Below are 18300 nucleotides of genomic sequence, written 5' to 3'. Positions count from 1 at the left end.
AGGTGGCTAGCCCTGAATTAAACTAAGTAGGAAATGATAACTTTAAGTGGATGCTAAAGCTAGCATTGTACCTTTACAATATTGGGTCCAGTGTGATTGTATCCATTTCAGATTCTTTGTAATCCAGCCTTGAACTGCAGACATCTTTTTGAGCCACATGCAGCTCTTTTGGCCCTCTCCATTGGCTAAATTAGTGTTTCCTGTAGCTTTGATAAAAATATATAAATGGAAATCCTTTTCTCTTTTTTAACATTTTCATTTATCATTGTTGTAGGCTTTAAGTGATTATTACATTCTCCAACTGTAAAAATGTGTAGCCTATACTACTGTTTTGTCAACTAAAATGTGCTTCACAGCCCATGATTATGGTTCAGCACATTTTCCTTTAAATTTCCTGGTGGCTAGTCCTGGGTCTCTTTGAGTCAGTGGATGCCAAATCAGAAAAAAAAGTCTCAGAGGAATATGGAGAATGTAATAGTTATGACTCCAGTTTTTTTTCTTTCTTTTTTAACCAAAAATGGCTCTTTGAATGGTAAAGTTTGCTGACCCCTGCCTTAGCTGTTGTCTGTTGTTACCTCCTTGAAAACATGTTTACACTCTCACTGTCTACACAACAAGTGTGTGTGATTGTGTGTGTTTGAGTTAGTGTATGTGTGCTCTCCCATAACAAACAGGCTTGTATATCTTCCAAGCAATAAATCTGCATTTGTTTTGTTCCTCTGACAGATAAAAATCATACTAGGTGGCAGGAGGGGCAACAGAATAGTCCCCTCTTACAGATATGGCATTGTGTACAAAGAGACATTCCCAGGAGATTACCCTCTTAATCATACAATTAATAACAATTTTTTTATTGAATTCAGTCATGTCAGCACCATTATTCATCCATCCATTCATTTAGGTGGATTACTCAATAAAAAGATTCGTGGCCTTGTAGGAGGATGACGAATAGATGTGTAATAAAGCAACACTTGACTACGCGCATGCGCACACCCCCCGCCGTCTCGGCAGCACTGTACATAGCCGCTCGGGGGCTCCGCGGACAGCCAATGGCGACACGTTGTTTCACCCGTGACATCATCCGCCACTCCTCTTACTAAAGAAGGAAACAAACATCCATCCAGAAGGAACAGGAGACGGTCGGAGAGAGAAAGAAAGAGGTAGGAGGGCGAGGAAGGGAGAATTAAACCCACCTAAACCTGTCTGACACGGAGGACGACGCCACTTTAAACACGAGATAGCTAGTAAAAGAGGACGTTAACTAGGACGTGACCTTTTTTCTTCTTCTACCAGGACAAAAACGGCCACTTTCCCCTGTCGTCTCGCGAGAAACTCCATCGATTTTCAGCAGGTGATGATCTTGGATTAATGTTTTTTTCTTCTTCTTCTTAACACGGATGAATTTTGAAGCTTATATCGAGGTAAAAACAACGAAAAAGTGTGTAACTAAAGCGAATGGGTCGGTCATGGCGACCTTTAACGGTGTATTGAAAGGTCAGGTGGTGTGTGCGTGATGGTATTGTGTGGTAAACAAGCCTTTTTATCATTTGGTCGTTCAAGTTGTCACCATCACCATCTCCTTCCTCCTCCTCTTGTGTGGCTGGAAATATCACAAGCCCTTAAACGTGACTCCGTCTGGTTCAGGAGGAGAAAAACAAGGGAGGGAGCTGGAGCTGGTGCCTGGTTGCTGCTGTCTCTGTTTTTCTATTTGCCCCGAGCTGGGGGATGGGGAACCAAAGCCAGCTAATTCCTGTCTAGAAATAGAAAATTCATAAGCCGAATGGGCAAGTAGAGCGAGAGAGTTCCTCTGAAATTACTACAGAGCATTTGGTTAAATATTAAACGAGCTGCCAGGACTGCTTTGCCTAAATTAGTGTTTCCAGTCCTGTAGTTTGGCTTTGGAGAGAGAAAACAAGATTGGGTCGGCGTTTAAGAGCTATGTGGCAGCACCAAGTCGTTTCTAAGTGCTTAAGAGTGATTATATAATCGAGGTTCTTCACATTGCTTCGTTGTTAATGAAAAAGCTGTGAGAAAAGGGGAGCTACAGTACAAAACCGTCTCTAAACAGGAAGCAGAGAGATTGTAGACAAAGGAAGAAAGAAGAAACAAAGGGAGCAGAGACCACACTGTCTAGACTGTGGGTTATTTCAGAAAACATCAGTGCTGTGCCTTTCTCTTGGCCTCTGATTATTATTTGCAACATTGTGTGCCTTAAATAAGAATAATTTACTGCTTGTAACAGAACAACAGTGGGCTTTTTCCTGTTCTGTCCTTCAGTGTGACTCAGTAGTTTTGAGCCCAGCAAAGGCCTGAAATATGAGCTAAGCCTGCGACTGATACCAGAACTGAGTCTTCCCCTTTTGTTTGCCATAGATTTTCACTTTAAACTGGGCTTAGTTGACATGTGTGACCAGTTTTCATATTTTTTAGGTTTGAGTGCTTGGGTTTTTATAAGAGGAAGTTAGTGGTGAATGCTTGTGACTGTTAATCTGCCCTGTGCTGGAAACCCCCTGACTTGCCCTGTGAGTTGTATAGTATTTTTATATCACACTAGGGCTTCAACTGGTTATTTTCATTATCTGTTAACCGATTAGTTCTTAAATGCCAGGGCATGGTGAACAATGTTGAAAAGTCTTTCCTCAAAGCCAAGGTGACTTCTTTAAATGTCTTGGTTTGCCCGTAACCCAAAGATATTAACTTTGCTGTCATAAAGGACTGAGGAAACCAGAAAATATTCTCATTTCAGAAGGAGGAATCAGAGAATTTTGACTTTTCTTTTTTTTTAAACATGACTTAAATTGACTACTTGATTATCAGAATATTAGGTGATTGATTTAATGATCATTTCATAATTGATCAATTGTTGCAGCTCTACACAACACATTGTAAACAGCATATTGTGGACATTTCTGCTTGCTGCCATTTTGAACAAACAGGGTAAAGCTAAGCAGTAATGTAGCCATTTATTAAGCAAGGCGTATGAATGATTACTCCTAGTTGGTGACAAAACAACACCAACAATAACAATTGGTTAAGGGCTGCAACTAAAAGGTCAAAAAATGTGAGAAATCATTATTTCCCAGAGCCCAAAATGTCCAAAACACAAAGACTCTTCATTTACTGTCATAAATGACAAAGAAAAACAGCAAATCTGAAATGACTGATTAATGGGTCATCAAAATAGTTGGCAAGTACTTTCAATCGACTTATCATTCCATTATACATTAATTTTAAATGACACAACACACTGTAGATAGCATATTTTGGATATTTGCAAACAAGGTACATGTATTGTGCTAATTAGAGCTGCAACGATAAATTGATTAACAGTCAGTTTGAGAATAAATTGTACACGTTCTCTGATTTCAGCTTCTCAAATGTGAATATTTTCTGGTTTCTTTAGTCAAGTGTTACAGTAAACTTAAATATATTTTGTTTGTGGACAAAGAAGATATTTGAGGACATCACCTTGGGCTTTGGGAAACAGTGATCAACATTTTTCTTTCCAACATACTAAATTTTTTTCCCTGAATGTATACCAAACAACAGCCCTACAGCTGTTGATAAACAAACAGTCAGTTGTAAGCCATGAATATCATGTGTGCATTTCTCCCTCATTGACCTCATTTTGATCATGTAGCATTTAAAGCATGAAGTGTATTTACCTCAGGCTGAAAACTGGGGCACATTTAAATGTATGTAAACTCCATGTTTTTTACCTTGTACCCCATCCCTGTTCATGAAAGGTCTTCCTGGTAAAGGTTAGTTTAACATGCCTGCTGTTTGTCTGACAGCTGGACCCAAACATGACAGCTGAGCCACACCGTCCATTGTTCCTTTGTGTCAGAAAGTCAACAATCACGGTTAATCTGTTTGTTGTTATAGGTCTTTGTCGTAGCTTCAGTTTAAATAGATATCCTTCCTTTTGTGGGACTTTTTTTGCTCAGAGACGAGGGATCTCGATGTCAATACCCAAGGTCCAAATGTGGCTGTCTATATAATAAATGGGTGTTTTGTGGGGTTTAAAGAGACGAATACTGGTGATCACGTGTAAAGAAAAATTCCCTCTGAGCCACATAGGAGTTACAGACTTCTTGCTCAGTCCTCCTGTCTGGTATTTCTCAGCAGTCAGCAGCTGAACATGTGACGCGTGAAGGGAGAGAAGGTCTTTGTGGGCTTTTCCAAGGAAACCCTTTGTTGACACGGCAGTGATAACATGCAGGGGTAGAGAAAGGGGGGGAAGAGGAGCAGGAAGGGGTTGGGAGGGGAGCAAAATTTAATAGCACTTGTTAGTGTGTTGGCGAGGTCAGGCCACCTCGAGTGAACTGACAGGACGTTCTGAAACAACTGCCAGCCTCTCCTGGAACATTACGCTCGCCTGCCCTGTTTGTGTCCGTGACCAGAATATATACGAGCTTCACACCGACGCAAGCGAGCAGAGCAGCTGCCATGTTAGAGCACAAAGGGGCCAAAGGTTGTTTACAAAGGAAATATGCCACTGTTGCTGTGTAAAGTGGTAGCTGCTGAGTGTTTTTTGTCTTTTCTTTTTTCTTGTTTTTTTTTTCTTCTTTGGTGTGCGTGTGTGTGTGTGTGTGTTGGGGGGAGGTTGGTATCAGTTGATCTGATGATTTGTAATCCAGTCAGGGCAGGACTGGCAGACAGGATGCCTCTTACCCAACTAATCTTGGCCTTCCTGTCTGTCTGTTTGTTCATTCATCAAGGTGTTTTTGATCTGTTGCCTCAAAGGCTGCACCTCCCACTACGCAAATTCCTGGTATGTTGCGTTGCAGCACAGCGTGGTGACAACGTCATCATAAGACGGCACGTTTGGCCAAGTTACGCACATACACGCTTGTTTATGGGCGGATGTGTGGGGAGAAATGACTCGGGAAGTTTTCAAATGCCTTATGTGGCAAGAACTACGGGAGTGGGAGGGGAGTACTTTGTGAAACTGACCTACTTTGTTCATCTTTTGTTCATTTACTCGTGTCTTTTGGTAAGAACGGTATTAATTAATTCAGCTTCTGTTTTTTTTTGTTCCTTTTTGTGGTTTAGATTGTGCCAGTGAGTCAGAACTTTTTGTCTACTTGGAGGAAGTGAATAGACTGATGATGAGGGAGTGTTAGTTGTAAAGACACATTTGTAGTCATAGGATTAATCATGATGCACAATTATGATGCGTTGATTGTCATAAACTAACTTCACACATTAACACCATTAGTGAAGTTTTTAAGGCATTTTCCTAAAATAATATGTGAGCTGCAATGATTAATGGATTAGAAGTGAATAATTAATTTAATCGCCAGCTGTTTTGATATTCAGTTAATCGGTTTGAGTTATTTTGAAGAAAAAAGTCAACTGATTAATCAACAATCAAAACAGTCATTAGTTGCGGTCCTAATTTGATAAATAGGTAATCAATTTTAGTCATTTTTTATGAAAAACTGTTTCAGTATGAACATTTTCTGGTTTCTTTACTCTTTCTTTGACTGTAAATTGAATATCTTTGGATTGCAGGTTAAAACAAGACATTTGAGGGTTTTGGGAAACAGTGCTCAACATTTTTTCACCATTTTCAAATATTTTAATGGACCAAACAACAAATTTCAACAGATTAACAGATAATGAAAATAATCATGAGTTGCAGTCCTATACAGATATTAAAATATGAGACTGTGGGTCAAATGTCAGGAAGAACTGTTCTCAGACTGGTGAAAAGGGTTTTGTGGGGGAGGAGATGGAGGGAGGAAAAGAGGGGACACACAGTGAACAAAGCTGTGGGACAGAACAGAGTCCAGCTTCTGCCAAGGTGCTGAGCAGAGCAGAACACAGTGAGTGTTGTTTGTTCCCTGGATTTCCTGTGGTGAAATGTTCATTACTGTATTCAGGATAAAGGGCGAGTCTAAACACACAGACAGACAGACAGGCATGTTGTTTTCGAATTTTCATAATATGACTGTTGTTATCTCTCAGCCGGACAAGTTTCTTTAGAAGCAGACTGGCAGAACAGCAGCGTCTGTTGTGTTTCACGTTGAGGTGTTAGTGAAGGAAAAGTGCTCTCTCTGTGTGTCATTCTGTCAGTCTAATAAGCATTTCTTCTCTCATTCTGTTAGCAATGGCCCAAGAGACGAACCAGAGCCCGGTGCCCATGCTTTGTGCCACAGGCTGCGGTTTCTATGGCAACCCTAGAACCAATGGTATGTGCTCTGTATGCTATAAAGAACACCTGACACGGCAGCAGAGCAGCGACCGCATGAGCCCCCTCAGCCCTATGGGTAAGTCAGTTCACGAAAGGTCTGTTTCTCAGAACAGGTTTTCAGAAACTGTGGATTTCAGGAGTTAATGATGTCAACAAATACTTCAACCTATATATAATATGAGGCCAGAGATAAGGAGGCACTCCAGGAAGTGTAGACGTTGTTTTGAAACACAACCAGTTCTAGGCCAGTCAGTGTGTTTTCCCAGCCAACCCCCCCTCCTGTTTTTCCATTCTGTGTAATGAAAGACAGCTGTTTTCTTCATTACAGTGTACAGTGGGTGTTCACCCCTTTAGCCATTTCTGAGGTCAAACATTGACATCTCTCTCACAATGTGACACCGACAGCCTGTTAGAGCCTTTTTCAAACATTATAGCAGAGAGGAAAGATCACTTTCAGTGCAGCCTTGAGAAAGAAAATGACCCATACTTTCTACATTCCCAAGTCTAGTTAACAGACTTTAAATTGTCTATTAGTTAGAATTGAATTTCAACATAACAGTGCAGTGCTCACAAAAATAGTTGGTATACACAGTATTTTTCCTCTGAACTCACCTATGATTGGGGATGTAATGATTTATCAATTAAACAAAAACTGTCTCAATAACAGACTGTGGTGATATCTACCATAGGACTGGGCAATATATCAATATTATATTGTATCATATCATATTGTGATATAAGGCTAGATTTTAGAATATCATTATATTGTGATATGGCATAATAGTTGTCTTTCCCTGGTTTTAAATGCTGCATTAAAGAGATGTTATTATCTGAACATATTCTATTCAGTTATTTGCCTTTACGCACTTAGTCATTATATCCACATTACTGATGGTTATTTATCAAATATGTCATCATGTTAATATTTTTTCAATATTAATATGGATATTGAGGTATTTGCTCAAAAAATATTATAAGTGATATCCGATTTAGTCCATATCGCCCAGCCTGATAATGATATTACATGGTTCATTATTTTATTTTATTCTATTATTTTTATTTATTTTATTTTATTTATTATTTTTTATCTGTTATTATTATTTGTATACATAAAGTTAATTATTTAATAAAGAACTTTTTTCAAGTACATGGTTTGTCTTTGTTATTTAGTTTAATTGTCATATCATGGACTTTTTTTATTGTGGTGTTATCATACCTTGAGCTTTTGGTATCGTTGCATTCCTATCATTGTACATGTCATGTCCTTGTTTTGAGTTTTGTCTAACAGAATTCACTCTCTTCTCATTTCATCCAGGCTCAGCTGCTAGTCCTACCTCAGAGGCTTCGGCCATCCAGAGACTAGAAGCCAGTCTAGCCAAGGTTGATGCCTCCCCTGCCTCCTCACCAGACATGTCTAGGTCAGTACTGGCTGTGTATGACTGTTCAAGGACTTTGGTGAGCTTTCTTTAAATAGTAAAATGTGTTAACTGCTGGCTGACTTTCCTCCCTTTTTTTTTTATTTGACCTTCAGAACTATTCAAGGATCTCTTCCTGTTACTCAACAAATGACAGAGATGAGCATTTCAAGAGAGGACAAGCCAGAACCCTTAGAGCCTGGTAAAATACGCATGCACACACACACACACACACATATATACGTACACACACATATAAACACACATGTAATAACACTCAGGCTAGCAGACATAAACAAGCGGACATTTAACACATGCAGGTGACTTCTTAAGGCAAACATCGCCTTGTAGGATCCACTGCAGCCACAGTTTATTTTTGATGCTCCACTGCATACCACAGACCCAACTGTTGGTTTTACTTACAGCCTCCAAGAAAGAGAGGAGGCCTAAAAATAAACCTGTTTAAAAATACCTCTACACCGGGGGGCATTCTCAGATTTGATGCTGCCTGCCAGAGGCTTTCTCAGAGTAGTGTGCTGTTTTCTGCCAAGAACAAGAGACAGCAATTTAGAGATAAGGAACAATCTAATTGCTATCATTTTGGGGGGGGGGGGGAGTACACAATTTCAGTTGTCAGTGTTTTTGCATTTCTTATAGAACTATGAACAAACCACATTAATTGGCTGCTCTTGCAAATTAAATATGTCAGATAATGACTAATCAAATCTAGCATGACTAATAAGTTTTTCCTCTTTTTTTCCCTCTGTTGTCTTTCTGTCTATGTAGTTGTAAACCAGCCTGCTGCTTCTAGCCCAACTCCTGTAGCTTCTTCCAGCAGTGAAGATAGCAAGGGTGACACCCCTAAACCCAAGAAGAATAGGTGCTTCATGTGCCGCAAGAGGGTGGGCCTTACAGGTGAGCGACCCGTATTATATCTGTCAGTGGTTCCGGTCATGATAATTGTCATAAAGGATGTAACAATATATCAAATATCGCAGTTAAAAATGTCTCAATAAAACCACTGGTCTGTGCCAGTACATTTTTTTATTTGTATTATTTCTATATTGTAATTTACTTGACCATTCAAGCTGATCTATTATATCTCATAGTGGTAATATTTTGTGAAAGCACTTCTATCAATATCAAGGTATTTACTCAAAAATATTTTGATTTTGTCCATATCAACAAGCCCTAATCCAGTGGGATTTTACATGGTTCATTATCTTATTTGATATACTTTATTATTGTGAAATGAACCCCTCCAGGGTGATTCAAGTCCAGCACCACCCTGTCAGGGTTTATTTTGCAGGTACTTATTGTACCTTGAGGTTTTTGGTATCGTTACATCCCTACTGGTCACATATGAAAAGGCACAAAGGGTTCTTTCTTGCCACATCTCCTGTTCTGGCTTTGACCCCTGATCTTTGTGCTTCCAGGGTTCGACTGTCGCTGTGGCAACCTGTTCTGCGGCATCCACCGGTACTCCGACAAGCACAACTGTCCCTACGATTACAAGGCCGAGGCCGCCGCCAAGATCCGTAAAGAGAACCCTGTGGTGGTGGCTGACAAGATCCAGAGAATATAGATTTGACAAATTAACAAGCAGCAGGCGGCATCGATGAGAACACCTTTGACAAAGACTGGAGTATGAGTGTGAACCTTTTGAAATGAGCACTGGCATGAGTGGCTAAGTGAGGATTGAAAGGACTTGATTTACAAAATTACAACCTCAAGAAAATGATGGAAAAAAAAGAAGAAAAAAATGAAAAGATCCTGTCTGAGGGAGATGCATGAATGATCACTTTTCTCCTTTTTTGATTAATTCATTAGTTTGTTTTATCCTATTTTCTGTGGTGTGACTTTGCCGCTGTTCAGTCCTGTTTTTTTTCTAAGAATATGTATTGTCTTATTAAGAGCAGCCCAGGCTAACTGTCCAGGATATGCTGTGCTCCTCTCACCCAAACCAGGCGCCATTTTGTGCCAAACCGTAGACAACCATTTTATCCAGACCCCGTCACGTGTCAGACACTGACAGGGCTTTTAAAACGTTCAGACAACACAGTATAACAGTCCACATGAGTCTTGTCCCTCAACCTTCGTTGGTACCAGAGTCGGTCAACATTTGGAGAACTGTACAACTGTCCCCCACTGTGCACAAGGGGCTTTGTTACCTTGTCTCTGTCTTTCCTAGCTTTACCTACCTCACAGCTGCTGTGTTAAGCTTTGTTGTCTTCCCTTTTTACTTTGTTTCATCAGCTTTGACCCCCAGCAGAACAATGGATCATCTTGATAGTCAGCCTCAGTGACCCCTCTGATCAGCATGTCTGTGTTGACTTTGATCGGTTTGATTGTGATATAAGGCTGTTCCATTATGACTGGAGGTATCATGCTAGACAGGGACAAACAAATTACTCCACGTTTCACTGAAATCTAAACACTTTCAATGGACTTTCTGGGTAAAGGAGTTCCCCAGTGCTCATATTGTAATCACAGACGCCTGGTGCAGGGCTGTGTGTACCGATGTGTGGCCTGAGAGGAAGGACGGCACCCTTCCCTGGCAGGCCTGGTAGGTGAATTTAAGCAACAATATTGTAGTAGGGGCATGAATGAATGAATGAATGGGATAAATGCATGAGTTACTCTTCATCTGCATAAGAAATATTTGGCATCACTTCAACTTAGGGTTTCAGACGTTTTATTTGCTGAGAGACAATTATGTTATATTTTATTAGCTTTTTTTCTCTTCCATTGATATTGTACTGATGTTAGCGCATGTATTCAGTGCATTTGTGGAATTAGGGTATGTGAACCATGATTATTTTTTTTGTTTGTTTGTTTTTTTTAATGCGCTAACAGAACATTCATGTGAGCACAGTGAGTGTGTGTGTCTGTGTGTGTGTGTTTGTTCCCCCAGCCCTTTTTCGTCTGTGGAGCTACCCGGTTTATCAGCACATGTTTACAGAACTACAGGAGCATGCCAGAGCTAGATTTCTGAAAAATAATAGATACCAAGATTAGATGTAACTTCTCATCTGTCTAACAGCTATTGGTCTGTGTGTGTGTCTGCTTTAGAGCACCTGAGAGAAGTGTGTTTGTGTGTGTGCGTGCGTGCGTGCGTGCATGTGTGTTTTCATGGCTGCCTGACACATTGAAACCATGTATGTTTGTGACTTGTGTTAATCCCCCCTTTTTTCTCCCCCCTGTAAGGATGTGTTTTTCATTTAAAAGACAACTGTATGTATCCGTTTGAGTTTTTCCTTTCTGATTCTTAGTTATATGCAAATTTGTACAAAAAATGAAAAAACAACAAACTGTGTTGATATTTATGTATTACATATAATCTTGCTATCCAGCATTAAGACAGAATAGTATCATGTAAATAAAACTGTACAGAGAGACATTACCAAGCTTCATTGTGTGTTTACTTTCACAGCTTTCATGCAGTTTGTCCATTTCTCAATAGTGTTGGGGTTTTAGTGGAATGTTTTTTGGCTATTTCAACAGTTTGGTTTTAGCAGTATTATACATTTATGGACTTTCTTGTGCAGACCTGTCAGGTCAGGAGGGCGGCACCTTTAAAGAGAGAGTTCACCCCAAAGTCAAAAATAAATATTTTTCCTTTTACCTGGGAAGAAGAATTTATCAGTCCATTCGTAGAGATGTCTGCTTTCTCTCCAGGGTACTGGAACTAGATGACATTGAGCTTGGAGTGGTCAAAGTGCAAAAAAAAAACGCATTTAAAAAACTCAACAGCGACGTCTCTTTCTAGAAATCATGACTGGGTTACTCAAGATAATCCACAGTCCTTGTTGTGTAAGCAGTTTCATGTACTTCTTTGTTTCTACCAAACACCCACCAACCATATCACCATGCAGACGGAAGTGAAGTGAAGTGAAGTTACAGCTCAGCAGAGGAGGACACCATTAATATTTACTTCCTGCACTGTCATGGGCTTCTCATCAATGAGTAGATCCACGCTTCCTTCTGCAGAGTGATAGAATTAGTGGGGGCTAGAAAGAAAATTGTTTCTACATGAACCTTTTTTTAAATTAAACAACTATACAAGGATACACAGAAAATAGATACAATAGAAATATGAAAAGAACATTTAAAGATAGATCAAGTTAGTAGGGCGTATCATATTTCATCATATTTTTTTACAGTGCCTAAACGGTACCACTGCTATTTTCATGACATTTCATGACTCTGATGCTTTGATGTAAGAGAGAAACTCTTTATGAAACAGTTCATACTGGTTTCACCGTCATATATTTGGACTTGTGAATGTATAATTTTCCAAAGAACAGAACGTTATTAACCAGAAAGTCATCTTTACAACTGTCCCTGATGAGTCCATAAAAAATGTCCTTTGGGAAAAAGCTTCAAGTTGAAGTCATTAATGAAGATCCAGGCATAGAGCTTCAGAATACATAGATCGTAGTTTCAGTATCGAGTCATGATTCCTTGAAAGAGATATTGCTGTTGAGTTTTTCATGTGTATTTAAAGGACCAAATCTAGATCCATTATACTGGAGAGAAGGCAGGCATGTCTATGGAAGATATCTCCTAAACTCACACCAAACAATCTGGATTGAGAAATAGAACTACAAGTATGAGGAAATATGTGTATTTTGGGGGTGAACTGTACCCTTAAATGGAGTCAACAGGTTTATTATGCCTCAGCATAGTAAATATAATTAAAAATGAGGCCATCTTGGAAAATGAAATCACAAAGTCAGTGATGAATCAGCAGAAGATAGTTATGAGTAAACTTCGTGGAAGTAATTTCAGTCAGGACTGGAATAGTTCAGGAGCTGCATGCTGGGAGCTCAGTATTACACTGTAATACCTTACCCCGGCTAACCTGGCCTCTTTAGCATCCTCGTGTTAATACAGAGCGCTGGCAGCACAGACTGTAAACCTCACTCTACAGACTCTTGTCCAAACCTTGTCTGGGTCACACAGGAAGTATTAATCCCTGGACCCTGGAAGAAAGTGATCCTGTACAGCTCTATCTAGGCTAACACTGCTGCACATGCGGGACTCACATTCTCTGTTTGTGTGTGTGTGTGTGTGTGTGTGTGTGTGTTTCAGAAACAATGTGTTTTTCTCACACTCCTGTTGGGAGCTCCTGGGCAGAGTGTGTTCACAGATGGCGTCACGGCAACAGCTGCTCAGACAGCTGAGGTGTGCTCATGTGGTGTTCCTCTGACAGAAAGATCACATTGTCTGGACGCAAGTCTGAGGTACAATGGAGGATTTACACTGGGGCATACTGGGTGTAGAACAACAGTACAAGTGTTGAAACTGGAGGTTTATATTGAGCTGTCTACACCCAGCCTGCAAACTATGTTTACTCAAGTACTGTACTTAAATAGGGGAGATCAGGGGCAATTGTAACATTTTATAGATTTTCCTTCAGAACTCACTGACTACTTGAAATATACTAGTCATATTTTGATATAAGAAACATACGTACATGTGCACTAATTAATGCAAAATGTTAACATATTACTGCTGTAGTATAAGATTTTTTTATAGGCCCTATAGGGTTCAAATTCTTCTTATTTTCTGTCAGGCGTTGCATGCAATCAAAGCAAAACTCTGTTTCTATTTTTGCAGAAGAATAGGCAACTATTCTAGTGGTAACAAGATTTCAATTATTTGAACTGAACTAAAAGTAATTTTAAATTCAAATTAAGTGAATTATGTTCATTTTCTAGCAGAAAAGTATGTCACCACAGACAGATAAGGTGCTTACACTGAGCCAGGTGGCAATTGTAGTTCTGTGTCACAACTGCCCCCAATCTTGCAGCCATGGTAAAATCTTGTATGCTAAATAGCAACACCTACATTAGCGTGGGTTGTTCATGTTAAATATTATCCAATACCCTTGAGATAAAAAAAACAAAAAGATGTAAGTTAGTCATTTAAAAATACTGCACATCCAAAAGTAACTTTCATACCCTCAAATCACTTTTTTGTTGAGAACTTCTGCTCAGGTGAAATAATGCTCCTGCTCTAAAGGCAGAGACAGAATCCTACTGAGCATGTGCAGAGTTAGTGTCATCACTCTAGCTCCTTTCTGATTGGAGGAATTGAGTGTGTTGCAGTTGACCCCTGTTACAATTGCCCTCGGTCTCCCTGACAAATTGGAGCTACTTGTTCTTTATTTAGTTTAGATACACTAGTTTTTTTATATGCATCCTGTCCAGTGAAAACCATGTATCTCCAAGCGAGCTTCTTTTGAATTTTTCTGATAAACTGAAGGATGAAGTGTTCCTCTTGTACCTTCTTGTATTAACTCCTAAATGTATTGTCACAAAGCTGAAAACTGGGCTGTTTTTCTGAGATCATGAAAAGTTGACTTATGTATTACTTAGGTATTACTTATTTACCATGCCTGTCATTTTATTACTTAATATATTTGATATTAACGGGTTAAGCCTGCTATCCATGACTGCTGTTCTATGAGACTGCGAGTTGTGCACATCCAGAAAATGAAATGAACTGTGCCACTGTATGAGACTGTGGATGCTTGTTAATTTTTGTGCGATCACTCTGTTGACAAAGGTTGTGACAGACTCAAGTCATCACTGTTGCACTTCTGCATTTTTCCAAATATCTTGTGTTGTGAACATTTCTGGAATTATAGTGTCATTGTGCTAGGTAGGTGATTTTGTTTTGTCTTGTCTGGTTTCATTTTCTTTCTGTCTAAAACCGTTTAGAAAAGTGATATATAAGTAAAGTTGTTTTTGTTTTTTTTCGTAACAATGCTCTCTTAAAAGCTAAGATGCTTTGTGAATAACATTTGTCTTTACCAGGATCTGCTCTTAACTCAAAAGGGGAAATTTTGTAAAACATCAGAATTTTAAGAATTTTCTTAGAATTTCACCACTGGAGCAACTTTTTGTACCAAGATGCTTTATAAATATCACCCTAGGTGTACAGAGATAAAGTGAGAGACAACCTGATATTGCAAAACAAAATCCTGAAGTAAAACAACAAAAGTAAAACAAATAACAGCACAAAATATGCTGTACCAACGGCAACAACAACAAAAGAATATATGGTTCTCACAGGACAGCCACACTACAAACATATGATGATCTTATAGACCATGATGCATTGCTGTAGATTAAACAACCCGTCAGAGTAGCTAAAATTAGCTCAATCATACCCATCTACAGCAGTTGTTCCCAACCTTTTTCCCATTGACCTCAAAGTGACATATTTTATAGATATTTCATATTATGTTCAGTGCATAACAATAACAGTACAGAACAAGTGATAAACTGTACAGTTAACCCAAATAGTGAACACAATCACTGACATTTGGATGAATTGTGAGCAAATTATTTCCTGCAAATGTTGAATTAGAAATGAGTTTCCCAAATATTTCTTGGGGCCTTTTATATAATTTTCCATTTTTTATTTTTTAAATACATACTTAACAGACTTCTTTTTTGACAACATTTCAGTGTTTTCTTCTCCCTGACACTTGGCTCTTGTTCTGTTTTTGACTGAATATTTTTCTAATGCATGACGAGGCTGTTCAGCAGAGTGTGAAGGCTCTGCGAATATTTCTCTTCATATAATCATATATCAATTGTTTACTTTTCTTCACAGAAAAGAATGAATGAATGAAATGGTGAGATATATTGTAAAGTTTTCTTAAGTTCAAGAAGGCCTCACAATCCCAGTGAAGCCTTGTCCACAGGACCTCCAGGTAGGGAACCAGTGATCTACAGCAGTGAAATGCAACATACACATTAATCTAGCAGTACTATCAGCCAAAGACATCAGATGTAATAGTAAAACACTGAGAGGGACCATTGTACTGCACAATGAGTACTTTTGCTTTTCATACTTTAAGGACATTTTGTTGATAATACTTTTATTTCAGTAAGGTTTTGCATACAGGACTTTTACCTGTAAGGGAGTATTTTCACAGGGTGGTATTAGTACTTTTACTTCAGTAAAGGATATTGCTTCCACCACTGATTATGAGGTGAATTAATCCCAGACTACACCTCCTCCTCCTCCTCCTCCTCCTCCTCCTCCTCGCTGTTGATCACAAGTCTGTCTGTCCTTTGAACCAGAGAGGACAGAAGAGAGACTGCGCTTCATAACTAATGTGGTGGTGACAGATGAGAGGAGGATCAACACACTCCAAATATGACCTGGAACAACTACAGGCATCCTGAATCACGAGTTTTATGTGTGTGTGTATGCACATGTGCAAAAGAGTTGGACGCACACACTCCAGTGTCAGTAATCCCGCTGCCCCCGCCACACACAGTAACCTATAATTTGTTTCACTGATGTGTGCAGCCCATTTATCTGTGTCACCTCCTCTCTCCCTGTGTGTGTCTGTCATTGGGTGTGACTGAGGTTAAGAAGCTGGCTCAGTAGATGTAAGACATCAGAGATACTGACTGGCGGAAAGTGACAGATGCTGTTGCCAGATGTGCAAAGGGTTTGGAAGTTATACAAGGCCGCAGACAGTAAACACAAATATGGACACACTCTTCTCTCTCAAGAAAACGGTCACACCCACATTACATGCATCTTCCTCCTCTATGTATTTTCTTGCTTTTCATGCTTACAGCATTTCATAATTAGGCTTGCAGAGTAATGGATTACATGTATTCTGCAATTTCAATACAAATGGTAGCTATATTCCATTACAGTTGTAGATAAAAAAGACATAATCAGATTACAGATACATTCAGTAAAAATGGGGATTATGAGCAGGATTGCAATTTTAAAATACATTTTAAAATAAAGAACAATATACTACTATATGTAGTGTGCTCACATTATAACACTTCACAGAACACCACTCTGGTCTTCAGTGAATCCACTTTACATTATGTATGTATTAAATCACTTACACAGTCATGTATAATGAATACTCACAGGGAGCATTTGTAAATGTCCAGGGGGGTGACTGTGACTCAGGATGTATAGAGGGGTTGTGTGATCACAGGATTGGTGGTTTGATCAGAAGCTCCTTGAGCACACAGATATACACGAAGTATTACTGAACAAGATACAGAACTCCATATTGCTTTCTTTGCTGCCACCTGGGTGTATATGCCGTAAGTACAGGCTATATATCACAAATATACAAAACACCCATGCATATCCAAGTGAAGCACACATATACAGTGTACACACTTCACTAATACAACTCACTATAAAACAGGTAGATAAATTGGTTACAACTGATTATTTAATCATTGAATTAAGATTATTTTTTAGGAAAGATAAGGGGCGTTCAGATTTGTTAGGGAGAACTGCAGTGTGTTTAAAAATCTGGTTTATTAAAGTACAAAGAAATTCTCGATATAAATTTATTTAAGGTGTGGGATGACATTGCGCACAAAAGGAACTGTGAATTAAACCTGGACAACTTTATTGGTCTCTTACATCAATCAAATTATGATCAGAATCGGTTTTATTGCCAAATAGGTTTTCACCATATAAATTTCATAATAAAATCCAAACCTATCACAGATTTCCCCCCTGCTGGCCCCTTGTTCAAAGAAACGCAGCAAAAGTGGCCTTTAAGGTGCCCTTCCAGTGGATAAAACATAATTTCGAGAATAAAAGGCTTTATTACTATTAAATTCATATCTTCTCATTTTGGAACCAGCCCAGGATCCAGACTTTTCCCAGCTCTCAAAACTCTCAGAGCTCCTCAACAGGGAGACCAAAAGTCCTTTGCTTTGCTTGGTAGGTACACATCAAAACCTCATGCGCCTGACGGATACATAGTTGTTTCATTACTGTTAAACAAATATATGACAGCATGTTCAGGAAGTAAATTAACTACTAACCCGGAAATACTGAGCTTTTACAGACCATAACTTCTTGATGGCATTATTACGGGGGTCAATGTATCTTTTATGTTCTTGAACAAACAGTAGCGCAATGTGCATTCAACACACACTGCAGTTTACACAAGCATAAAAATGGCATCAGTGATGGAGAGAACACAAATGACAACAACAAAAAAAAAAAAAAACACAAGCAGGGTACCTCAGTTTTGTTTGTGACCCCACAGAGGGCAGTTTGGTCAACAGTGGAGGTAGAAAGCATCGAGCAGAGCTGAGCCTGTGTCTTCTCCACACTGTCTATCAGGGCTTGCAGTTTCCTTTCCATCCTCTTCACACCAGCTTTCTGCTGCACCCCCTGAATAGCTGGAATGAATGTATTGTACATCTTGTCCATTTCCACTGGTGAAGCCTCAGGTCCTGGTCCACACTCTGACCACTTATAACGACTGCCACACGCATGCACCAAAGACTGTGCTTGGCCAGACGTGGTGGATCAACTTCCTTGAATGGCATTGTCATCACCTCACAGCACAGACATCAGACAAAATTGACTGTAGGAGGGCATCCTGTGCCAAGAGGGGGCCTGTTGAAGAGGCTCCTCACAACCACCCTGGAGGAGCACAGGTTGAGGGAGAGTTTTGCAGACCTTGCAAGATAAGAATGGGCAACCTCAGCAGCTTGACTATAGCAGTCTTCCTCAACACCACAAAGGACACAAACCCCTCTGAACCTTCTCAATCAAAGCCCACTCCCAAGCCCAAGCCATATTGTCCACACTGTGACAACAAAGAGCACTTCTTGAACTCCTGCCCAGGGTTTCAGAAGTTTACCACCAGCCAAG

General features: G+C 39.5%; 1 protein-coding gene across 2 annotated transcripts; it reads left to right on the top strand.

Moving 5' to 3' along the window:
* Positions 1 to 1105: 1105 nt before the first annotated feature.
* zfand5a (zinc finger, AN1-type domain 5a) lies at positions 1106 to 11017 on the top strand. 2 transcript variants are annotated; one of them, XM_084728927.1, is made up of 6 exons: positions 1106 to 1351; positions 6114 to 6275; positions 7515 to 7617; positions 7731 to 7816; positions 8401 to 8529; positions 9051 to 11017. In XM_084728927.1, exons 2-6 carry the CDS (start codon positions 6116 to 6118, stop codon positions 9197 to 9199), a joined length of 627 nt encoding a protein of 208 aa, XP_084585053.1. In that variant the 5' UTR covers positions 1106 to 1351; positions 6114 to 6115; the 3' UTR covers positions 9200 to 11017. The 2 variants fall into 2 exon arrangements, with proteins under 2 accessions (XP_084585053.1, XP_084585054.1); XM_084728928.1 differs by having other exon boundaries at positions 1106 to 1421.
* The last annotated feature ends 7283 nt before the right edge of the window (positions 11018 to 18300 follow it).

Source organism: Lutjanus erythropterus, chromosome 10 (genome assembly GCF_056507025.1).
Source record: "Lutjanus erythropterus isolate fLutEry1 chromosome 10, fLutEry1.hap2, whole genome shotgun sequence".
Lineage (NCBI taxonomy): Eukaryota > Metazoa > Chordata > Actinopteri > Lutjaniformes > Lutjanidae > Lutjanus > Lutjanus erythropterus.
This window is presented reverse-complemented; position numbering and strand designations above follow the sequence as displayed.